The following is a 24,895-nucleotide window of genomic DNA, read 5'->3' as shown; positions in this document are numbered from 1 at the left end:
CATTGCCATTCAAATGGTGTCTGTGCACTGTGTCATGTGATTGATTAAGTAGGGCAGGGCTTCCTCGGGCCCACCCCAATATTTTATTCAAGTTGGCACCTCTGGGTGCCATCCACTACTGGCACATGGACCCCAGAAGAGGAAGTGTCCCCACTCTGGTCCTCTTTGCTTGCCTTGACCCACCCCAGGACTCATCTGCTACCTTTTCTCACTTTCTCTGAGCTGCTGCAGCAGGCAGGTACAAACGTGTGGAAGCTATGGCTGCTTTCTAGAGATGAAGTGGTTGTTGTTTTGGTCCCTGCTGCTTTTTGAATGCATTTTTTTTTTTAAGTTAAAGTATATCTAGACCCCAGAGGGGTTCCCCCTGAAATTACTGATTGTACTGCTGAGATCAGGGGTCAGCAAACTTTTTCAGCAGGGGGCCGGTCCACTGTCCCTCAGACCTTGTGGGGGGGCCAGACTATATTTTGGGAAAATAATAATGAATGAATTCCTATGCCCCACAAATAACCAAGAGATGCATTTTAAATAAAAGCACACATTCTACTAATTAAAAATATGCTGATTCCCGGACAGTCCATGGGCCAGATTTAGAAGGCGATTGGGCCGGATCCGGCCCCCAGGCCTTAGTTTGCCTACCCATGGCTGAGATGTTCAAATTGTGGGGTGCTCTCATATGGTAAGGATGCTGGTCAACTGCAGGAGGACTGGGGAGGGTCAAGAGTATTGGGATTCTACGAGAAGCGACCCTGTGCTAGTGGGAGACAAATAGGAAAGGGGTGGAAGGAATACTCCTGGGAGTGTCTCTGTCTCTCTTGCATAACTTTGCAATGTATTGTTTGGAGCAGTGCCTGCAGAAGCCAGGCCCTTGCCTCTTTCTCAATGGGGGAAGCACCATAAGGTCAGTGGCAGAGCATCTGCTATGCATGCAGAAGGCTCAATCCTCAGCATCTCTTGATAGGACTGGAAGAGAGTCCTAGCCTGAGGTCCTGGAGAGTCACCACCAGTCAGTTTACTGTAGACAATACTAAGCCAGATCGGCCAATGATCTTAGCTGGAAAAAGGCAACTTCCTATGCACCTGTGTACTCACCTTGCCCTCCTCCTCCTCCTTCTTCCAGCCCTACCATTTTTCTCTTAGCTGGCTGGACTTGAGGAACTCTTAACTTTCCACGCAGCAGTCCCTCTTGAACAACAGGCATTGCTAAGTGACTCCATACATATCCCCTGACTCCCCTTCCTGTTTTCAATGGTTATCACAAGTTGTTCTAAGGAATGGGTTCTATCCTTTGGATCAGACACCTTGCTACCCACTTTATAAGGCTTGTCTTCTAGTATCTGAAGGGTCCGCATGCAAAAGATGGAGCTGGTTTGCTCCTTGCTGCTTCGGAGGGCAGGAACGGAATCAGTGCAGGGAGGCAGATTTTGCCTACACATTGGGAGAAACTTCCCTAAGGTTAGGTTAGAGCTGTTCGACAGTGGAACAGGCTGTGGAGGAGACTCTCCTTTACTAGACTCTCCTTTTTAAGCACCTGCCAGGGGTGCTGTCATGCCAACCCTAGATCACTGCTTGAGTTACGGGGAAGGGAATCAGAACCTTGATCCATCTAGCTCAAAGTTTTCTGCACTGACTGCCAGCGGATCTCCAGAGCCTGAGACCAAAATGAACCTGGGCTCTTTACATGCTGAGCTACAAGTCCTTCCCCAAAGGAACAGCTTGGGAGAGCAATTTTGCTATTCTCTGTTGTTATTGACTTATTTGCCTGGTTGGAAATCCCTCGCCAAGTTCGCTCACTCGCTGGTCTTCTCTCCTCCCCATCCAACCTCTGCGCTTGGAAGATTGATAGGCCTTTTCCAGCGTGGCTTCCCTCCCTCCCTCCCTCCCTCCCTCCGTCCCTCCCTCTCTCTCTCTCTCCCTCCCTCCCTCCCTCCCTCTCTCTCTCTCTCTCTCTCTCTCTCTCTCTCTCTCTCTCTCTTTTCCCCCTGAAGCTGTCGACATCGGCAAATTAATACTACTAATTACCCCTCAGTGGAGACTAACCAGATCCTTCTTGATTGGATTTTGACTGCTGTAATTTGGAGCTGCGGCGGTAAGGCCGGAGTCCGCGCAACATAAACCCGCTGGTGGTGACGACTGCCTGCTTTTCACGCTTTTTAAAAGAACAGGGTGTGGAGAAGGAGATTTATCAATTTTCGTGCAACCTCGCTCGAGCAGCGCTGCTGGGTTAGGGCGGTTTGCGGAAATCAGGCGAAAGGCGGCTTAAACCCGCGATCACCGTCGCTCTTTCTAGCCCGCGGAAAGGCTTGGAAGATGCTTTCTACACAACTCGACGGGGGGTGGGGGGTGACCCCTACAGAAGGAGGGAGAGATGAAGATACAGGACTTGGGGCTGTGGTTCTTGCATTCTCCTGAGTACTGTCCTTGGACTAAACCCCATAGGAGCCAGTGGGGTGGACTTAAAAACGTTGTATAGGAGCCAACTCCTAGGGCCCCAGGTTCCTTCGGTCCCACCAATAAAATATTTGAGGGGTCCAGCCCTCCCCCCAAGTTGATGGGCATTGTCATTCAAATGGTGTGTGCCGTGTCTTGCGATAGATTTTGAGGAGCGGGGCTTAAAACCCCCCCCCAATATTTTATTCAAGTTGGCACCCTTGCAACGTGGTGCCCTCCATATGCTGTTGGATTAAAACTCCTATCAGCCCCGACCAGCCGCCAGGACTGCTGGGAATCGCAGTTCAACAACAACATGACTATCTCCACTTTCATGACTCAGAGGATGCTTTAGATTAGAAAAGGCAGGTCATTGGTCTGCCTAGTTCTGTACTGTATTGTGGGTCCTGGCTGGAAAATGGCTCTTAATTAAGAGTTTCAGGCAGGAGCCTGGCGACTGAACCCGGGGACCCTTTTGGCACTCAGAGCACGTGCTCTGCCCTTTTCCCTTGGACTGCACATCGGGGCGTCGTCACAGCCACGTGGGCTTGCGTGCAGAGGCCATGCTCGGCTATGCATTTCTATCTGGTGCCAAGGGTTCCAACTTGAATAAAATATAGGGGGGGGGCAGATAAGCCCCACCCCGCATAATCGATCACACGACGCGGTGCATGCACACAATGTAAACAGCAATGCCAATCAAGTTTGGGGTGGTTCGGCCTCCACAAATATTTTATGGAGTTGGCTCCTATGTCTGATGTCAAGTCCCACGGGGAATATTACGTAGGATCACTCTGCACAAATTCGCGGTAGAATTGAGCGGCTTCCTTTCCAGAGAATCGCAAGGAAACAGTGCTATAAATAAATTCGCTTCGAAATGGGACAGATCACAGTCTTGAGCTAGATTTTCTCTATTGCCCTTTAAAGCACAAACTTCCTCACCAAACCAATCCCTTGGCAGGTTCAACTAGCCAATTCTCGTTTATAGTCTTTCTTTCTTTCTTTTTTGGGGGGAGAACCGCACTGACACAGGAATGTCACATAAAACAGACCTCCCCACCTAAGGAGCTCATGAGTCGGATTTACAACGCTAGCTGAGATTATAATCTCGACAGATCAGCCGTTTCTAAATGCTTGCGTCCAGTCAGATGTCGATGCATTTGGGTCTTGAGAAAGAGACAGGGAGCCTCGACTAAGGAATAAAATAATTAAGGCTGCAACCCCAACCTCTCTTGCTTGGAGTAAGCCCCATTGACTGCAGTAGGACTTACTTCAGAGTAGACATGGGACTAACGAGGGGATAGAATATGAGATCTTTGACAGGGTCCACCACGTCTTCTGCGGTTTGGGAAGAAGAGTGCTGTGTAAGTCGCAAGTCTACGCAGCTGTATATATTTACACCAATCCCTACCTGGACCAAAGGATAATTCTCAGTTGTCTACATTTATCCGGCAGATCCATGTCTTCTATTATTATTATTATTAGTAGTAGTAGTAGTAGTAGTAGTAGTAGTAGTATTAAGAAATGATGGAGCATAGATCAGTGACTGAACAACATTGACCAGGCACTTTCTTAAGTTCATTACACCCTTCCTTACCTCCCGGGAACTCGAGCTGACTTACACAGACTTCTAGGGCGGCCTCCCACCCCGCGCTGACCGGAACCAAGCTCAGAATTCCTCCAGGAAGTGACCGGAAGTTCGAAACAAATCGCTCTCAGAGTGGCTGCAAAAGGGCGGCAGGCAGATCTGCGGAGGGAAACGGGGCGCAGGGGCAGACCTTGACTGTCGCCGTCCGTAACGTGTGGCTTTAATTACATGCCTTCCGGCTTAGCACAGTTACAGAAGAGGACGTAGCGCAAAATGTATTCCCGCGTAGTACACATGGAAAGCTACTCTTTTCTTCTTTGCATTTGGGGGGGGGGAGGGGGCCGATTTCATCACCATCGACCGCTCTATGTGTCACCCCAATTCTGCGATTGGCTTCATGGGGTCTAGGGGTGGGGTTGGAGCTATTCATTAACAATACGTAAAAGGATAACCCCTCGCTCATTGCACGTGTCAGACACGACTGTCTATGTGACCTTGGAGGCGTTACTACGCTTGGGCCTCAGTTTCCTATTCATTTGCCATAAAAGAAGGAAGAATGAATAGATGGACGGACGGACGGGACAATCAGACCAGGAATAAATTATTCTGGCCTCAAAATGAAATAGTTCCCTAGAAGAGGAATTAAACCCATCAGTGTAACTAAAGCCAACGCGATAGTTTGAGCCCTGTTGAAGTCATGGGAGGCGGAATGGTCTTTCATTGAATTATGGAGCGGCTCTATTAATTTGCAATTTTTTAATTAAATGTGCGTGACAGAAAGATGCTACTTTCAACGTAGTGGTAGGCCTCCCTCCCGGCTCCCTCCCTCTCTCTGTGTGTGTCTGTCTGTGTCTTACGTCTCTCCCCAGAGTTAATAGATAATGGATCTCTCAATGGATCGCTTATACGTAATTAATTTTCACTTATGTTTCGTTGTCTACCGAGAACTTGATGAAGAAGCCGCTCAGTTTATAGGGACGGAAGCCGCCAGGGAGGGGAAAGCCAGCGAGTTTTTTCCAGTATAGTTAGATAATTAGAATTTCCTGAGTAAAGAAATGCAGGGGCGAAAGTGGGGGGGGGGGGGAGAAGCCAGGGCAACTGCATTAATTAAATCAACTCCAACAGAAACATGAAAACTTCTGCCTCTGTCTCTGTCTCCTGTGTTTACTACCAGCCCATGCCACGCTTGGTAAATGTATTCTTTGAAGGTAAGAGTAAATAATTGCCTTTAGCGCAACAAGGGGAAGCGACGCGGAGGCTTTTTGAAGCTCGCTAAAAATAAGCTACAAGAGAAAGCGAAAAAGCTGAAGGTGGAGGAGAAAGAGGGAAGGAGGCCATCGCGATAATTTGATGCAATTAAAGTGTCTGCCTTCATTTGCCGAGGCGATCCTCGCTCTCTCTGGCTCTCGGCGATGCTCTTGGAGATGTGACGAGAGAGAGAGAAGATCCGGCCGGTGGGTCGGTTCCTTGCAGCGAGAAGGAGTTCGCTGCTGGACCGTCTGAAATATTGATGGACGGGGCTGCAACTCGATCGGAGATGCAGGCAGGAGAGCGCCGCGTCTATGCTTAAGGAGCCAGCTCTGTGAAATTGCAGCCTTCGCTCGCCGCCCCGCTTTAGAAGGGATTAGAAAACGAAATACGGAAGAAAAGTCCATGGATGCTGGTTGTTGCACTTTTGCGCGCGGACGCAATTCTCTGGCTAGAGCCGGGGCGCTCGATCCAAGGTCTTTTCCCCCCTCAGAAGTAAACCCCACAGGTTCCGATGGGGTTGTAGGTTGAATCGACCCCGCCGCCCCCACTCCACTTCCTCCTCTCCTCTTTCCTTTTCTCATTTCAGCAAAGCCAAAGCAAACTTGTGGGCAGACAGGAATCCACCCAAGCGCCTGATCCCCCTGGCACATTCCGAACTTGGAGACGGGCCGACCTTCTCCCATAGAAAATAAGAGGAATAAGGCAAGATTTGTAAAAGCACATCAAGAAGGGAGAATAGTACGACACAGCCAGAATAATGGGGCCAATAAATCATCGTGGAAAACGTCTCGTGGTGAATTGGCCTCTGAACTGCTGCTGCGGCCCTGATTTTAATTTCCACGGAGTCCTGAGTTCCAACGTGGGCTCAGAGAGAGGCTTTGGTCCAGACGCTCCCTCTGGATTCCAACCCACCTCACAGGGATGTTGTGAGGGCACAATGGAGGAATGCCAGGCACACAATCCCAGCGGTTAAAGGCAGGATTAAAATATAGATATAGTTGGTGGTAGTGATTTATTAGTAGCAGTATTTAATATTTAGTTGCAGTATTTGATACTATCAACAGAAGAGCAGCAGCAGCAGCCATCGCCCTTGGAGCGATCCGTAACTTGGAGAAGCTAAAATGCTTGGAATGAAACTGATGTGGAGGAGAGCAGCAGCCGAAAAACTGATCCGTGGAGGGAAGAAGGGGTGCTGTGTGACTGCACTGGATTTGAACCACATCCTGAGCACGCTCCTAAAAAGTCAGCCCTCATAAGTAGGAGGAGGAGAAGGAGGAGTTGTGGATCCCGGCCAGAGACTATTGAGGTTTGGAGTAAAGGTTGGAAGGTACCAAACAGTCCCCAGTTAAGGAATCGCTCGGCTTTTAAGGCGTTTGCCCCTGAAGCCAGAAGAAACCGTTCTGAAACAGTATCTCGAATTAAGACAAGGTGGTGGTGGTTTAAATAGAAGCAAGGAAAGCGAGGGTCTTAGCAGGCTGTTATCCTAAGCAGCACTGCAACGGGGGGAATAAGGCCAATTGATTTCTTAGTAAGAATGCTGAGGATTGGGGGCGGCCTTAGGTGCCTTCAGGATCCAGATGAAGGGTCACCGTGCGTGGCAGATGTTGTGAGGACAGAACGCGTTCACACGGGGAAGCTGCTGCCTCGGATTCCACCAGAACATGCGCATCAAAACAATGCACCACCTACTGCTAAACTCCCGAGACTCTGCACCCTGATCATCCCACATCCCCAGTTTAGTTCCTCACCCACCGGCTTTTACACCCCCATCCCAGGGAAAGTCATTGTTCCTAACCCCGCCCCCCTCTCCCGCAGGGCTTTGAAAGCGCTCGATCGCCTCCCCAGCAGCACACATTGAACCCATCTGGAAGAAGGATCCGGTTTAAATTACAGTACAAATCTGTACAAGAGACAGTGGCTGGGTCTCTGTGGATCGTTCCCGTCTGCCTTCCATTATTTTGACCCAGGGTGCTGTGCAGCAAACGCTGCGTGTGTGATCCATCTGTGTAGGCTTTCCTCCCTCTCTCCCCCTCCCTCTCCCTTCTCCGCTTGCTCCCCCCCCCCCCGCACGCTCTCCGCCACTTCCTTCACACTAGCGGTATGGAAAGCCCTTGACGCCTGCCAGTCTGTTATAATGCTCGTGGGTTTACAATCCAGAAAGCGAGGAAGGAGGAGGAGGGGGAGGAGGAGAAAAGAAAGTGTGTGTGCCGCGGGGGTGCGGGGGGGGGGGTGCGCGCGGTGGAGAGCGTCTTCTCCCCTCCATCCATTCTCGGACTGGCAGCGTTTAACTCCCTGGCTTCTCCTTAAAATAGCTCGCTTTCATCTAGAGGAGGTGACCTCTTTTTGTGGGATCCTTTGCTTCCCACTCGCTCGCTATTAAGGAGATGACAATATGACATCCCGGCAGAAGACGAAGAGCAAATGTGTTTGGGGGTAAACAGGGTTGGGGGAAGCGCTGGAAATGTGATCAGCAGATGGAGAGGGGGTTTGGGGGGCGGGAGGTTAGCCTGAGAGGGAGGGAGGGAGGGAGGGAGGGAAGGAAGGAAGGAAGGAAGGAAGGAGAAAAACTTTTAAGCAAATGCTTATATTTGAGAATAGTGTCAAATTTTAGGAGGTGGGTAAAATAATAATAATAATAATAATAAATAATAATAATAATAATGATGATGATGATGATGATGATGATGATGATGATGATGACGACGACGACGACGACGAAGGATTGAGGCAGGTGCCTTTTCATTCAGCTCGCACTTCTCATTCACTCCTAATTAGCTCTCTCCTACTGATGTCAAGAAAGTGGCTTGCTCGGATGGATATTAAAGGTTGGTAGAGGCAGCGCTGCCTTTCTAGACCATCGCGCCAGAAGGACTCGCGATTCCAGCGCTTTTTCTCCGCAGGACAGAGAGATGTCTCTGAGGCATCTCAGAAGCTGGGCACGAGCTTAGAAAGACACACACGTTTCAGGGATCTTGCTCCTAAGAAGTGAGCTGTACACGTGCACTGCGATCCTATAGAAGTCTGCTGAGATGGAAGTCCCGTTGGGATCAATGGGGCTTATTCCCTTGGATGAGATGGCGCAAGTTTTGCTGTATAATCCCAAGCATTGAGAAGTGTGTATCCTGCTAAAGCACTCTTACTATGAAGTAAGCTCCACTGAGTACTGTACTACAGGAATTACTTCTGAGTGAACGTCCTTAGAATGGCGGAGCAAACGCACTATGCATACGTTAATATCCCCAGAAGTATCCATCCATCCATCTATCTATCCATCCATCCATCCATCCATCCATCCATCCATCCATCCATCCTTATCTCTCTATCAACCTACCTACAGAGTGGGCTATGTCCCAGGAATCGCGTCTTTGTGTGTGGATTGACTTATTTTATCCGTTCCCCACAAACCTGTCTCCAGCTCAGACTGGGACTCTTCCAGATTCAGTGGATTCTGAAATAGGTGATACCCATTTCCTTATTTTCCTGCGTTTGAGGTCTGACTCTTTAGGGGTTTTTTCCTTGAGAACAAGACACTGTGTCACAATCTTATCTGCTCTGAGCCTGTGGCATAGGGCGAGCTGGAAATCAAACGAAGGAAGGGAGAAAACAGATATCAGTTATCTGTGTACACACAAGCCAAACTTTAGGGGTCAGCTTAAATGGATCAGTTTCATGTATTCGCGCGCTCGCGCGCTCTCGCTCTCTCTCACGCATATAACGGATTACATCAGAGTAAGATCAGAAAGCAGAGAGCTCCTCACTCCCCCTCTCTCATTATTTTAAAGGAAAACAAAAGAAACATTTTCTCTTTTTGAGCCCATTTTAACATGGTGCGCGCGTGTGTGCTCTATATAGTCTACATCCCTAAATACATCCCTAATATATATATATATTACATCCCTAATATATATATATTAACAATCCTGCACATGTCTTAATCAGAAGTAAGTTCCAGTGAGTTCATAGAGGACAGCAGTTTAAGCCTCTTTTCTCTCTTTCTTCCAGACACTGGGGCTGCCAGCCTGTTACCTGGAAGTAACCTCAGGGGACTTACATATGAGTAAGAGTGCAAAGGACTGGTGTCTCACAGCCCAATCCTATCCGTGTTTATTGCGAGTCCTGTTCAACATAAGCCATGTTTAATTCCGATGAAATATGACCGGCGCTCAAATACTCAAGTAAACTGTTTGCTTGTTCATGTCGAGATTTTTTTGGGGGGTGGGGGCTGTCACGAGGGGCTGGATAGATCCACTGTAGACAGTGCCAGCTGTTCTAGAAATTCGTGAACAAGACTTTGGTAGCAGCCCTGCAACCCCTACTTCCCCGGTGCGCATATATATATATATATATATATATATATATATATATATATATATATATATATATATATTATATATATTATATATATTATATATATATATATATATTATATATATATACACACACAACCTTGAAATGTTTTCAAACATATTTTGCTTGGTTTTAAATTGACACGCACACACCCAGAACTAAAAAGTTAGATACAGAACTAAATTGCAAGCATGGGTTTCTGAAAAGCCTCCACCATCACCAGGAATCTGGTGGAACCGTTAAGGAGGAACAAATGATTTCTATATTGAAAACGCTCTTTCTAATCCGCCTCTCAGTGCGCATTGCCTTGCAAAGCGGTGTACAAAATTGTGTTAACAAACCAGAACGCTGTCGCAGTAAAAACCATATCACAGGCCCTCAGAAAATAGGCAGTATCAATTAATCCATAGAAACCAACAATAATGTGGGAGCCACACATATTTTTTTGCGGGAGTGAATCTGCCAGATGTGAGGCCATGACTGAAAAAACCCTATCCCATGTATCTCTTGGCAGGACCTACAGTGTAAGCTTCCGTGAACCAATGTCCACATTCTAGCCCATGGAGCTTTTATCATAATACAATTTGGGATATTTGAAGCCTTGCAAGACTCCATTGTTTTTGCAGTACCCTGTTACTTTTTAAAGAATATATGCATAGATGCCCTCAAAGAATGCAGAGCGCCATCCGCGCTGCGAATTTATTTATTTGCTTATTTCACCTTTCCACAATCGGTCCCCAGGGCGGCTAACAACAATTCAACATAAAATAATGCCATCAAGTTGCATGCAAAGGGAGCTGCTTCCATTCATTTCAGGACGAGCGTTTTGGTGGGTTTCTCATCCTCCACCACCCCATGCCCCAAAAAACCTTGTATGAGATAAGCTCAAGCGTTCCCCTCCCCCAAAACTCTGGTCTATAAACCCTTTAAGCAAAGGAATAAAATATACTGTGTAAGATGTCGCGTTTGACAGTGGAATGAATTATATGAGCGACCCAGTGGCGTTTTGGAAGTGTGTCTGATTGACTTTCTACCGACTCCGCATAAATCACTCTAAAAATAGGACCCCCGTTTCCTGTTGTTCTCGGAATGTATCTATTAACAAAAACTCGGGAAGGGGAGGAGGCGGAGAAAAGGGAACACAGACCGTCCCTACTACCGAGTGTTCACACGCGACAGTATGTGCGCAAGTGGTTTTGGTGCTGCGCCTACTTTTCCTAAGTACAAAGAGGTCTCTCCGGGGTTAGGAAAATGCGTTCGGGTCCGAGTTGCATAAGGAGCTAGGCTGGTTTGGAAAGGTCCTTCCATTGGCATCAGTAGGACCCATTAAATAGAGCCTTGTGGTCGGCGGCTGCCAGGCAGATTCTGTTCAAAGACACTCTCATTTCCCTGGGTTGCAGATCGGGACATCTATTTACTTCCAAATTTCGCGGCCATCGAGGTCGATTTCTTCGTCATCAAATACTTCCAACCCTCTCTCTTTCTCACATTCAGGATCCACCGGGTCTTAAGCTCCCGGTATGAAATATGCTATGCGCAGGAGAAATAAATAACTTAAAAGACCCACTGATTGCATCTGTCAATATCCTGCGTGCATCTGGCGGGGGATGAGGGGACGGGCGGAAAAATATTGTTTCTCTTCCAACAAATTCACTCTTAGGAGTTTGGGAAGAAGCCTTTTCTCGGTAGCTCCTTGCAGTATCAGGAGCGAGCGGAATATGTGCGCGAGAGTGTCTCTCTGAGTGTGCTTTAATACACCCTAGGTGAAAAATTCATGGCGAACGTTTGCGTGGAAGGGAGGTCCATCACTGGCTTCAAAGCGCGCAGTGTGCGTGGATCACAACAGTTTTACACTCTCGATCTGACGCACATCATGTAGACCTTTCCCATTTTTCACTGGCGTGTGTGTGTGTGTGTGCAGTCCCACTCTTTGAAAGCGACTGTTGCTCCCAAGATAAATGCGTTCGCGATGTACTGGACCCGCTGCGAAAGTTCCATCCGGACCCACGAGGAGAGCCGCGCAGCGCGATCCTAACCACTTTTAATCCAAAATAAGTCCTAAGAGAGTTACTTACCACGAGGAGAGGAAGCGTGCTTTGGATTGCGGCCCTAAGAAGCCCTTTGCTGCATCCAGCACCGGGATGCTTAAATATAAGGGAGGATTTGGCTGCAGTAGGAGGTCCGTAACCCAAAGCAAAGAGAGTTCGGCCTTGATTCCGGATTTTCTGCAAGGGAAAGGGGGACAACTCTCTTAGTTACAGAGAGACGAGAGGAAGAAACCACGGCTGTCTTTGTGTGCATGTGTTTTAAGCGGGGTTCTACTGGTTTGAGACTACTCCTAGGAAACGGCCTCTCCCGCTTCATTATCTTAATTCTAGAGGAATCTCATTTGAAGGACCGCGAAGCAATTTGGGGAGGGGGAGCCACCGAGATGTTGAATCAATTTCCACAAAACAAGAAAGGCCTGTAGAAGTAACTTTGCCACACCATTTTATTAGATGGTTTCCCGTAGAGCCTGCCAACTTAGACTATGAGGAGCTCAATGGACTAACAGCCTCTCTCCAATTTAAGGAATATTCTTGCGTCCTTAAAGCCAGAAAGACCTTCCAAGCAAATGTGCAAGGGGGGGGGGATGTGTGTGTGTGTGTGTAGATCTTGTATTTGACAGGTTTGAGGGCCTCGCTTTTGACAGTTTATGTTCAGTTCCTTACAGCCACTACACCTCAAAAAAATAAAATAAAAAATCCACGGGAGAGAAAGTTGCTGGCTTTCTCACACGGTGCGATTTATTTCGAGACCCGTGTAAACGAACACCAAGTTATTCCTGCGGATTCAAAGGCTACTTATACAGGTCTAATTTCCTTAGAATGAACCTTGTAACTGAGCTCATCTTAGCAACCAAACACCCTCCCCAAGTCAGGCTTTTCCTTGCAATGAGGCCTGAGGAAAGCCGCTGAGGAAACCAAGGCCATGAGCTTTTCGTAGTGATGGGATGAGCGGAGAAGGAAAGAAAATGGTTTAGAATAGTATCTCTGTGCTTATTCTGTGTGCAATTTCGCTTAATGGCTTTATCTCTACAACTTTGTTGAACTAAAGAGTGGTTCGCAACTAAGTTTTACTCAGCATCGACCCAGCGAGGTGAGTGAACATGCCTAAGCTGTGTCCAGGAATTTCTGTAGGTCTAGTAAGGTAAAGGGACCCCTGACCATTAGGTCCAGTCATGACCGACTCTGGGGTTGCGGCGCTCATCTCGCTCTATGGGCCGAGGGAGCCGGCGTTAGTCCACAGACAGCTTCCGGGTCATGTGGCCAGCATGACTAAGCCGCTTCTGGTGAACCAGAGCAGCGCACGGAAACGCCCTTTACCTTCCCGCCGGAGTGGTTCCTATTTATCTACATGCACTTTGACGTGCTTTCCAGCTGCTAGGTTGGCAGGAGCAGGGACCGAGCAACGGGAGCTCACCCCGTCGCGGGGATTCGAACAGTCGACCTTCTGATCGGCAAGTCCTAGGCTCTGTGGTTTAACCCACAGCGCCACCTGCGTCCCTCTGTAGGTCTACTCTGAAGTAAAAACTTAGTTGAATGCCATCCAGCTGGTCTGAATGTAACAGAGCCACAGGCCAATCTCACCCAGTGAAAGTGCAGTGCTTGTGGGCGCCATATTCTGAACAAGTACAGGATCTGAAATAAGTCCCCGCCGCGGTGGGGGCTCTCCCCCAGTAACCGGGCTTTAAAGGGTCATAGCCTCGATTGGGAAACAAACCCTTATTTATTTAGGAAGAGCTTACTTCCAATGCAGCTTGAGTATCTCATACTAAATCCTTGATTTCAGGTGGGGAAGACAGAGAACCTCTCGGCTTCGGATTATCCTTCTGGGCCCTTTACATTCTGGCCTGCTAAACCGAAACGTTTCCCTTCGGATCTGACTAGAACAGAAAGACGGAAATTAAGGAACGGGGTGGGGGGAGGAGGAGATAAGAAGTAACAGGGAAACGTTGCTTTCTGTATAGGCCATAAATGCACAGCGTGCGTCTTTTGTGAAAAAATCGCGGTTTTCCATGTGGGTAAAGAAGGAGGGGAGGGGGGGAAACCACCAACCCACCCCCCGCGGTCACTACTTCACCCCCCCCCCACGGCTAGGCCCGGGGTTCCTCAACTTCGGGACCAGCGAGGACAGCTCCACCTACCGCCACTTCTCCCCGAGAACGACCTCGCCTTCAGATTCCCCAGGGGCTTCCTCCGCACCCTCCCCGGAAGGTAACGAGAGGTTGAACCAGGTATCCCTCCGGGATAGGCCTCGCCCTTCCTTCTCCGCTGGAGAACTGGCACCCTGTGGGAAGCGGGGACTAAGGGATCGATCCGAGGGTGGCTGGGGAGATCAGCAGCAGGAGATCTCCCACACAGGCTAGGGGAATTGAGGTTCGAAACGGGCAGGAGGCACATTTTAGCTGCGTCCCCCCAAGCGCCGCTCCCTAAAGGTGTGAGAGGCTCTTTCCCAACAGGATCCTGAAAACAATAAATATTTACGAGCAGCAGCGAGGCTCCTCAAAGTCAAGAGCCATTCGCACCAGCCAATGGGAGCCTCGGAAAGTTAACGCCAGCCTGGTGGATTTGGATAATGGAGCAATTGCCAGGATAAGACCCGGGGAGTTCAACCAGTTAGGGGTGGCGAGAGGAAAACCCGGGTGAGAAAAATCGTTCGGGGAGTTTGTCCATCCATCCTAGACACATTAAAGAGAGGTCGGCGCCACCTGTGCGGATGTATTTAAAATCGCCATGCAGATTTTGCCAAGAGTTGTGTTTGTCTATAGGTAGAGCGGCGTATGTTAGCAAGAGAACCGAAAGCATCAACAGAGCCAAAATAATAGCAACTGGTCTGCTTTGAGGTAAGAGACTCGTGATCACAACCATGCTAGGTACGCCTCGACACCTTGATGCTGTAGTGGGGGTGCCGAAGAAGCTCAGAACAGGGATGGCAACGTAGGTAGAATGATATCTTGTATTTGGGGCAATTCCACCGCAGGTGGGTGGGTATGCAAGCCTTCGAGCTGCACCGAGTTCTTCCGCCTCGTGTGTAGCTTAGAAGTTGGCGTATTTCTATATCAACAGAGTTGGACCAATAAAAGAGATCACCTTACTATGTGTATGTGTGTGCATAGCGCGTGTATGTGTCTGTTACGTCAGTGATGGAACAGAACAGATAAAGGATATACATCTCGCCGAGCATTTTAGAACAAATACAGAAAGGTCCCCATTCAAAAGAGGCGAATGAATAGATTGATACAAACGATAATTCTATACACATTTCTATATAGGGATTCGTTCCCTTGGATATCACAAACTCTCAAAGAAAGGGGGGGCATTTTACCCACCAACATATTTGCCTGGTGAGCTGCTTATGGATCTCGCAGCCTCTTCCCCCGCCCCGCTCCACGCGCGCGCGTTTCTCTCCTGATTTTATTTCCTTGAAAATAAAAACGCTTGACGATTTCGCTCTCATATCATCTGCTTTAGCAGAGGTTCGTGTGGCAGGACACAAATACATATATAGCCACAGATTGATCCTGTGCGAGTTCACTCCGAATTCATTGCCAGTGAGTTCAAATGCGGACTTACCCTCAGGTAAGAGTGCATAGGAATTGCAATCCTAGAAAAGCACCGGGCAGAGCTTTTCAGAGAGAGAGAGAGAAAGAAAAATAAATAACACCGACAACAGAAACTCTCCCTAACCCAGTCCTCTCTCCACTCCCCAGTGTTTTCCGAAAAGCAAAAGAGAAACGCGACTGTTCTTGGCAACTGCAGAAAACCGCTTCCCCGACGGTTGTTAACAAGAAGCTGGAGGGTATAAAGCAATAAACCTGCCAAATCTACCTGCGCGTTAGTTACACCCTAGGAAGAAAGCCTCTCAGGAAACTGGCAGCAGAACGCTAGTTGGACCTTCGCTCAGCTCTCTTAAATACAGTATTAAAAATCGCGCCACTCCATAACCACCTCTCTCTCTCTCCCCACCACCACCCCAGTTCTTGCATAGGACTAGGAACATTTTTTATTTTTTTAAAAAAGGGCATTGGAGATTTGTAAATGCCCGTCTCGGGTTACCCTATTCGAGTGTCGGAGTATGACTCTTGTTAAGAACTCCGCGAACAAGGCAAGACACTTAGAGCTGCATTCAGAGTTACTGAACCGACTCCAGAGGCTCCAGGAGTTAAACGCCGAGAAAGAGGGGGGAGGGGGGAAACAGCCCATCATCTCTGAAAGAGGCACACACTCCCCCCCCACACACACTCCCTGTCCCGTGAACAAGTTACCCAACAACAGAGCGGTGATCTCTCTGCCTTACCCATCTCAAAGCGCAACCAAACCTTTTGAACGCAAAGCGCAACGCGCAAAATGGCAAGATCCGTGGGATTCTTAAGAGCCAACTATTTGCTTAAGGTTTGTCATGACCTGGCGAGAAGGAGGGCGGGAGAAGAGAGAGAGAGAGAGAGAGAGAGAGAGAGAGAGAGAGAGAGAGAGAGAGAGAGAGAGAGAGAGAGAGAGAACCTCTTCTTGATTCTTCTCAATTCCAGGCCTTATTTTAAAAAAATAAATACTTGCCAGATCTGCAACAAACAAATCTCGTAGCAATGTCATATCACACGTCCCCTTGGTCTGGATAAATTTCCCCCCACCTCCAGGAGAAAAGTTGCCGATGCAGGGAAAGCCGGCAGGTTTATCAGCCTCTCCAACTTTCTCTAGCTTCTTCTCTCCCCCACCCTTGAAAGCGGTCTGGTCCCCCCCCTACCTGACTCCTTTTCCGTAAATCTCCAAGGATCCTAATGTTTCCCTGCTCAGTGGACGACAGATTCTTTTTTGTCTAAAAAAAGAAAGCACAAGCTGATTTGTCCCCCAGAACGAGAACGCGATAGATCCGCTGGCGTGTTGGTTCCAACTTAATGTCTTTCCCCAGTCCATCTTTGCGAGAGATGTGGCGATACCACCTGGATGTTCTGTTATAAATCCCCTAGCAAATAATAAATGGATTAATAATAACAAGGTATGAGGTTCTTTTTATAGAAAAAAATGGGAGAGAATTGAAACTAAATGCGGCAGTTAGACAACCATTTTGATAAGAGGATAATTGAGGCGACACTGGTGTATAATTAGAGGATAATTTATGCTATATCCACTTTTATTCCACCTCCCAAAATAAACCCAGTCCATAATCATTACAGGCAAATTGTTCTGAATTTTATAGCTGCAATTTGAACAAAGTAGTGCAGTTAATCATGGGAGATTTTTCTCTCTCTCCTTTTTGTGTATTCCTGATTAGAAGTCTAATTGCCTCCTTTCGGAAAGTAAAAATAACTGCGAAGCGACTCTATTTTTATCATTAACAATGTTGACAATAAAATAAAATCAACTGGAATTGTAATCGAAAGGCAAATTTAGGGTGAAGGCACTTTTCCTCGGGTAGTTTATATTGCAATCAAGATTTGCCAAACCACTAACCGCATGTCTCATTTGCATATATTTGAAAGCATTACAGGAGCTTCTGTTTTCAATAGGGGGGGGGGATGTATTACTGACAGATCTCTGAGGATTCGCCCTCGGAGCAGGATGCTGAAAAAGCAGACACTATTGTACTGATCCAAGGACAGCGCTCCGAAAAACGAGTTCGCGCGCGCGCGCGTAGTAGGTGTTTGTGTGTTTTAAATGAATCCTTCCCCTGGGCACATTGCATCATCAGGAAAATACCTCAGGAAGGAACCCTGCTAATTTTGTCCAGAAGAACTCTGAGTTACCATCCAGGATTCTAGACCATAATTTACAGTTCTTTACTGGGCACCGCTTTGGCTCTGAACGCCAAGGCTGGACAGTGTTGTTGTGAATCCTAACGGACACGTGCGAGGCAGCGATAGCCTGCGATGCAACGACAGTAGGGAAAATAAATGCACATTCTTCTTTTTAATTGGAAAAAAACCCCATAACTCATTGGAAGGGTGCTTGGCTTTGTAAAAGCGAGGGTGCTACTTCGGAGCGCAGCTTTGTTGTGGTTGTGTGCGGCGCACACACACATGCACCCCAAGCGCCTGCCTAGCTAGCTGGCTTGCTGGCTGGCTGCTTCTCGCTCGCTGCGAGCTCTGAAGTTGTGCAGAAGGTGGGCTCGCGCTGACGCCAGTAGAAGTGCCCGGGCTGGGTGACGTCACGGGCGGAATGACCAATGGGGAGGCGCTGCCCTTTGGGGACCAACCATTCGACTTGTGGCGTATTCTCTCTTTCCACCTCACCCCCCCTCTTCCCGCTCCCGCTGTTGTTGTGTGTTGTCGTGCGCCTTCCCCTCCCCCTGCTGCCTCAAGTCGAAAAGCAGAAGCACAACTTTATGAAAGAGAATCCACCTTAAAGAGAAAGGGGGTTATCTCTCTCTCTCTCTCTCTCTCTCTCTCTCTCTCTCTCTCTCTCTCTCTCTCTGCTTTTGCCTTAAACTCCCTCAAGGTTCCCCTCCCCCTTAACGAGGGGGAAAGAAATTACCAAACCAAAAACCTAATAACAAACCCCAACCGGAGAGAGGGAGAGAGAAGGGGAGGGTGCGAGAGAGAAAGAGGGAACGTGTGTGTCTGAGGTATTAAAAAAAAAAAGTCCCCCAAATGGAGGGAAAGAAGAAGCGTGAGGGGAAAAGCCCCGGGAAGGACTAAGTCTGCCGTTCTCTCTCTCTCTCTTTCTGGCCCCCCTCCTCCTCCTTCCTTTTCCCTCTCTCTCCCTCCCCAGCGCCTCTCACACTCCTCCCCTCCACCCCTCCCTCAGTTAACAAGGCCCCTCTCCCCCTATTGCTCCCTCTCTCTCTTTCTTTCTCTCTCTCTCTCTCTCTCTTTCTCCCCCTCTCTCTTTTCCCCCTCTCCCACCTCTCTCTCTCTCTCTCTCTTTCTCTCCCCCCTCCTCAGCTTTCGCTAAAGAAGAAGAAGAAGGAAAAAAAGCGCGCCGGGGGGGGGGATAGCGCGCGAGCCCCGTCGCTAATTCCCGCCCGGCGCAGGCTAATAGGCTCCCTCGAAGGTGGCGGGAGCGCGAGGGGGGCGACGACGACGACGACGACGACGCCGAGTAGCCGGGCTGAGGCGCTCGTCGCTGGCTGCCCAACTTGGATGATGACCATGACTACGATGGCTGACGGGCTGGAGGCGCCGGACTCGTCCAAATCCGCCTTCATGGAGTTCGGGCAGCAGCAGCAGCAGCCGCCTCCGCCGCCGGCGCCTCAGCAGCCGCCTCAGCCGCCGCCGCCTCAGCCGCCGCCTCCTCCAGGGGCTCAGGCGCCCGGCGGCGGCGGCGGCGGCTCTTCGCACTCGGCGCAGCAGCAACAGCAGCAGCAGCAGCAGCAGCAGCAGCAGAGCTCGCCGGCGGCGGCCATGGCGGGCGCGCACTACCCGCTGCACTGCCTGCACTCGGCGGCGCCCGCCTCGCACTCGCATCCGCACCACCAGCACCCGCACCACCATCACCACCATCACCACCACCACGCCGCGCCCTACCCGGCCGGCCCCGCCGCCGCCGCCGCCAACTCGTACAGCCACCGCTCGCTGGCCGCCGCCGCCGCAGCCGCCGCCGCCTACCCCTACGTGAGCCACGCGCAGCACAGCCCCTACCTGCAGCCCTACCACGCCGGCGGCGGCGGAGGAGGAGGCGGAGGAGGAGGAGGAGGAGGCGCGGGCGGGACGGCGAGGCCGGACGACGCAGGTGGGTGACACGGGAGGCAACGCGTGACGGAGCGTTCCCACGAGACGGGCGCGGAGATGCCCGGGCCGAGCCCCCGCGGCCGGCCCGCTGGCTCCCGGCTTCCTTTGTCTCTCTTTCCCGCATGCCCTTCCTCTCCCTTTGTCTCCTTTTCCTGCTACACTTCCCTCGCTTTCCCTCCATCGCCTGCCTCTTCTTCCTCCTTCTCTCGCCACTTTTAACCTTCCCTCGGAAGTAAGTTTACAAATCAATACGCAGGATGTCTTGGGCGAGGGGGGGTGTTGCTACTTTGCATGGGGATCCCTTGGCTCTCTCCCGCTCAGATCTCTGTTTGAAATGACATCTCCTCACCCCGATCCCGTGCAGGTTTCATTGGGAGGGTAACACCCCCCCCCCCGCAAAAAAATAACAACAAGAATTCGCTTCCAGAGGACTTGCTTTCCTGTAAGCGTGGCTCGGATTTCGGCAACTCTTTCCTGGCTTCCCTTTGCGTGCTCCGGATCCTGAGTTTCCCTCTGGGATCCATCCACACGCGTGCCTGGACGCAGGCCGCCGGCCGACGCGCGTGGGGATGCTCAGGCACGTGTGTCGTGTTTCGGGGACTCCGAGGCGCTGCCCTCTACTTGGAAGCTGCCCATGGACTGTGTGGATTGAAAACCTTAAGCGAAGACCGTGCTGGCTTTCTTCTGCGATAATGTAGCCGTCGAGAGGAACAGGAGTGATTTTGCTTTTTCCTAGGATGTTGTTTGCCTAGCCCGCGGATGCCCTCTCCAAGACGGTGGTCTGTGCAGGACGAAGAAATGCGCTTAGAAAGAGCGCCCGGGCCGTAGCCCATCTCCTGCTACGGCGGGCTACTGCCATAGCACTGCAGGCTTCTTTGGGGAAGGGAATTGCTCTGTCACGATTATTCCCTCTTTGTTGCTTTTGACGCAGGGTGATCAGAGAGAGAGAAAAGAGAATCTAAAGCAGGGATAGCGCCCGAGAGAGCCAGGTCAGGCGCTGGTGACTCCTGTGTCTTGTTGTGTTGGGCATATACTGCAGAGAAGAGGTGTGTGGTGTGTTGTTTTTTTGCCTGCGCGATTTTATCACATTTTTAGCCCCCCGCCACTGTGCCTAGAAAATGACATTATAAATCCCGTCCGTGCACCCATCGGATGGCTAATCTACAGTAAACGTCTCGAGAAACAAATGGCAAGTCGCCGAGGGAAGACGCAGCTCCGCGTCCCTTCCTAAAATCATTTGCACCTGTACGTTGGCTGTGGAGATACGTCTACAGATCCGAAGCAGAAATGCTACCCTGCTTGTTTGCTTATTCCTTGGGAAAATGCTAAGATTGGAGATAGATTCATATTTAGGAGATACAAATTGTGTGTGCAGTTCAAACACATTCCAATATTAAATGAGACGCTCAGGTAGCATGAACTCTGCGCGCGTGTCTTTGTGTGTATAGGGAGTAAAAAGACGACGACAGGTTTTGGTAAGAGAGATCAATGCAGTAGCCACAAACTAGGCAACAGGGTGCATTTCAGGTTCTCGGTTAAAACGAAGCAGTTTTGCCAAGGACCAGGGATTTCTGGAAATAGCAGTAGTTTTTGTTTGAGCGAAGTACTGCTTGTATTAAGAGAGTGTCATGAATTTCCTAGCACGCCTGGGTAGCAGAGCTGTCAGGAAAGCGGGTAGATCTTGCAGGTCCAAGTGAATCATCCGCCGCAGAAGGCTGCCTGGAGGATTTGTCGGCGGCCTGACCTTCTTATGTATCACCCCGTGCACTTTCTACTCTGTTGGCATGGAAATGGCTTTGTCTCTGATTTCCTACCCCACCCCCACCTCCCCAACACGAAAAGCACCCAAAACAAAATCCGGGGTGTCTCTCATAGAAGGGCTTCGCTGTGCTGGACGTCCCCCTTCAAATGTACTTTCTTTTTATTGCAGATCAACAGAAAACCACAGTTATCGAAAACGGGGAGATAAGATTTAATGGGAAAGGGAAGAAGATCCGGAAGCCCCGAACCATTTACTCGAGTCTCCAGCTGCAGGCTTTAAATCACCGCTTCCAGCAGACCCAGTACCTGGCGCTTCCCGAGAGAGCAGAGCTGGCAGCTTCATTAGGACTAACTCAGACACAGGTAATTCCCGGGGAAGTCCAGAGAGATCCCTGGGATCCTGGGCTCCGAGAGAAGGCCAGGCCAGGCCAAAATAAAGCAGACAAATCACTAATTCCATTGGCCAAAGGCTAGGAATAAAAGCGAAGCTCAGCTACCCAGGTCGGTGGACTGCAAAAACATGGCCAAGTATGCGTTGGTGAAATATCATTCTCTCTATTATTATTATTTTTCAAATTCAGTCTGTTTTGATGGTGCGTTGAGAAAGGTTTGAGTTCACCACTCCAGAATCTGGGCATGCATCTACTTAGTTACAGCCCAAATCTGAAGGTGATAATAAGCACTGAGGTGGAAATGAATTTATACATAAAACAAAAAGGTTGTTGGGGGCCCAGAGAAACCTCCTCCCCATCCTTTGCTGGTAGAAATGGAAATCTATTTCATACGGTGCACAGCCTCTAGGCCCGAAGAAAGCGCACCTTCCCTAGTAATATTCAATAGTAAATTATCCTGGATGAGTAACTGAAATTCAGTGCTTGCCCTTAGGCGAAATGTACAAAAGGTGATGATAGAGCTGACGATCAAAGGGAAGCGTGTACAAAATTAGAGCGAGTTAAGCCACAGTTAAATGTGGTTGGTGCGTTCTGGCTTTCCCAGCAGATTTAAACCTGAATGACACACGAGGTAAGAAGGAAAACGATTAATTTGAATTCATGAATGCAGAAAGGAAGAATAATAATAAAAAACCTTTTTTGTGGAAGTTTGTAATCTTCCGGACAGAAAAAAACAAAAACCACAGGGATAGACCATGTTCATTGGATCCGCTGGTGGTTGCCAGGAATGTAGGCAAAGAGGGGCATTTGGGATTTGGTGCCTTATTGTGATATAGGGGCGACCTTAAGGCAAAAGAAGACAGGAGGTGTCCTTACAAAGCAGCATATCACCACCACACATATTTAATGACAATCCGAGCAGCTAAAGTGTGGTACAGAGACAGGACACTGTCACCTTCCCAGCTGGGATGTTTGCAAAAAGCTCTTATTTGAATGACACCTAGCTCTCTTACATTGCTGCAGAAGGCTGGTTGTTGTTGTTGTTGTTGTTGTTGTTGCTGCTGCTGCTACTTCTTTTTTTGTTTTGTTTTTTAAACTTCCATCTACTGTTTTTGTTTTATTAAATTTTCAATGTATGTAAGGCTCAGTTTTGTTGGTTTTACGCCACTGGGATGATTTCCGCGATAAGCTACAGATCACCATCTTGCTCAGGGAAGTAGATCAACTCTCCTGGCCCTCTCCTCTCCCCCCCCCCCCCACCCTCACTCTACGAAATGGGCTGCTCTCTCTCTCTTCCTTTTTCTTTTGACTCACGTATTACTTCTTTGTAGGCCAAGCTGGAATCCAACAAAACTGACGCGTTTTGGGATTTAAGCCAATTTAGACCCCCCTTGAAGGTGCAGCTGCAGACGGTTTTAGAGCCTGATCTTAAAACTCGTAAAAGTGGAAGTGGCACCCCTTCCTAAGCACATTTACTTGGAAGTAAGTCCAACTGATTTCGGTGAAAAACTTCTGAGTATGTGTGGTTAGGATCTCGCCTCGGTCCCATAAAGATCAATGGCGCCGGTGATGGCTCAGGGCTTTAGCGTTGTGGCCCTCTCCAAAAGGACGGAGGGTTAAATTGGGGGTGGAGGTGGGGTTTCATAATACAGAGGGAGGCTGGTGGGTAGGATAGATTGCCTCCTTTGCCCTGGTTCCCCTCCCCACTAGCGGTCCTAAAACGGTAGCCGTGTCTTGACGTTTATGCAGTAATGCATTATATAGGCCGACGATGGGTATCATATCCATACACGCACGCAGGTTCTCAGTCTGCGTAGGTTGCCTTCAATGGACGCGTGAAGAAGAAAAAAATGAACGAGACTCACGCATTGTAACTGTCCCCCCAGAAGGAAATAGCCTTTCCAAACAGTCTCAGCGCAGTTTACTTAAGCAAGTCCTAATTGCGGGCGATTCAAACAATGGCCATGGAAGCGGGGAGGGGAGATCATGAAGTTCATGCCACGGAGGGAGAAGAAGGACGGAAGATTGGATAGACAGACAGATATAGATTCATGGATGGATTTGAAACTGTCTATTTGCCTTAAGTCCCCCACCTCACCCCACCCCTCCTCCCCTAGCAGACCTCTCATGCCTTCTGCCTTTCGGTTGCAGGTGAAGATCTGGTTCCAGAACAAGCGCTCCAAGTTCAAGAAACTGCTCAAGCAAGGCGGCAACCCTCACGAGAGCGACCCCCTGCCGGGCTCTGCCACCCTGTCTCCGCGGTCTCCAGGTTTGCCTCCTGTCTGGGACGTTTCAGCCTCTGCCAAAGGAGTCAACATGCCTCCCAATAGCTACATGCCTGGTTATTCTCACTGGTACTCTTCTCCACATCAAGACACAATGCAGAGACCACAAATGATGTGAACGGGGCCAAGAGAAACAGCTCGCCGGAGGAGCCGCTGTCTCCAGCGCTGCCTTGCCAAGCTGGGCGGGGGTGGGGGGAGCAGCGCAGCTCGCGGGGCTCTGGGTGAATCTGGAGTGTGTGGCAAAGGAAGACAGACTTGGGGCGGCTTCGCCTTCGCCTTCTCTTTAAACCTCAGCGATTGATCTTGAGCAGAAAGAGACCATTTACGTCCTGGCCCACGTCAGATGCTCCTCTTTGGGATATTTCCTTTGGGACTCGGAGGCACCAAACCTCTCTGGGAGTACAAGTCGAAAAGCAAAAAATTTTTACAGACTTTTCCCACCAAGTCCACGCAGCAACTTTAAAACAACAGCACGCGACAAAAATAACAAAACTTATTCAATGAAAAAGAAGCGATCCTATTTTTATTCACTAAACCGAGATTGACAACAACAACAAAAAGATTGGAAAGGGAGGGGCGGAGAAAGGGATTTTTTTTTTAAGGGAGAAGAAAATACCGTTTGGGGCGGGGGCGGGCGGGCGGAAAAACTTTTTTTCTAGTTTAATTAGGACACTTCCACGAAGTAAAATCTGCATGCTTTCTCGGAGTGGAACCGGCAGCTGTGAGGGCGAATCCACTATATTCTCTCCCACATCCATAAGTCACTTGAAACTAAGGAAGCACCTGAAAACTGACCAGAAGTTCTCCTGCGCATGCCCCGCTGTAATGAATTGGAACTGTGCCCTCATTCATTTCGGTGGAGCTTGTAGAAGAAAACTCCCCACCCCCTATGTATTATTGCCGCAGGAGAAAGAGAATTTGAGGGGGGGAGTAACATACATACAAAAAAACCCCCAAAACAAAACAAAACCGCACCCCATCCTAAGGCTAAAATCTCTTTCACCCACCTGCCCTCCCTCCCTGGCTGGCAGCTCTCTCTTTCTCTCTCTCGGTCTCTCAGCTGCCTACCCAGCAACCTTGTTGTACATATTGTTGAATTTTAGTTGTATATATACTTTGTATGTTTTGTCTCCTT

General features: G+C 49.3%; 1 protein-coding gene and 1 long non-coding RNA gene across 2 annotated transcripts in view; one reads left to right on the top strand and one right to left on the bottom strand.

The window, feature by feature from the left end:
* The window catches only part of LOC308570268, a 69,820-nt gene extending 53,210 nt beyond the window's left edge, over positions 1 to 16,610 (bottom strand). Inside the window, exon 1 of the long non-coding RNA XR_014001059.1 lies at positions 16,400 to 16,610. This is a non-coding gene — a long non-coding RNA (uncharacterized lncRNA). The remainder of the gene's footprint in view (positions 1 to 16,399) is intronic.
* Positions 16,611 to 18,574: 1,964 nt separating this feature from the next.
* Positions 18,575 to 24,373, top strand: DLX6 (distal-less homeobox 6). Its single transcript, XM_081164872.1, has 3 exons — positions 18,575 to 19,323; positions 21,253 to 21,446; positions 23,627 to 24,373. Exons 1-3 carry the CDS (start codon positions 18,735 to 18,737, stop codon positions 23,876 to 23,878), a joined length of 1,035 nt encoding a protein of 344 aa, XP_081020998.1. The 5' UTR covers positions 18,575 to 18,734; the 3' UTR covers positions 23,879 to 24,373.
* Positions 24,374 to 24,895: the final 522 nt, after the last annotated feature.

The sequence above is a fragment of the Podarcis bocagei genome (assembly GCF_964188305.1).
Source record: "Podarcis bocagei genome assembly, chromosome: 12".
Classification (NCBI taxonomy): domain Eukaryota; kingdom Metazoa; phylum Chordata; class Lepidosauria; order Squamata; family Lacertidae; genus Podarcis; species Podarcis bocagei.
The sequence above is the reverse complement of the archived record's forward strand: the minus strand, read 5'-3'. Positions and strand labels throughout refer to the sequence as shown.

Bases quoted from the DNA above. Each gene is read 5' to 3' on its own strand.
- DLX6 (XM_081164872.1), top strand. From the start codon at position 18,735: ATGATGACCATGACTACGATGGCTGACGGGCTGGAGGCGCCGGACTCG. The intron at 19,324-21,252 runs GTGGGTGACACG...TTTTTATTGCAG, and splicing joins GGCGAGGCCGGACGACGCAG to ATCAACAGAAAACCACAGTT. The intron at 21,447-23,626 runs GTAATTCCCGGG...TTTCGGTTGCAG, and splicing joins TAGGACTAACTCAGACACAG to GTGAAGATCTGGTTCCAGAA.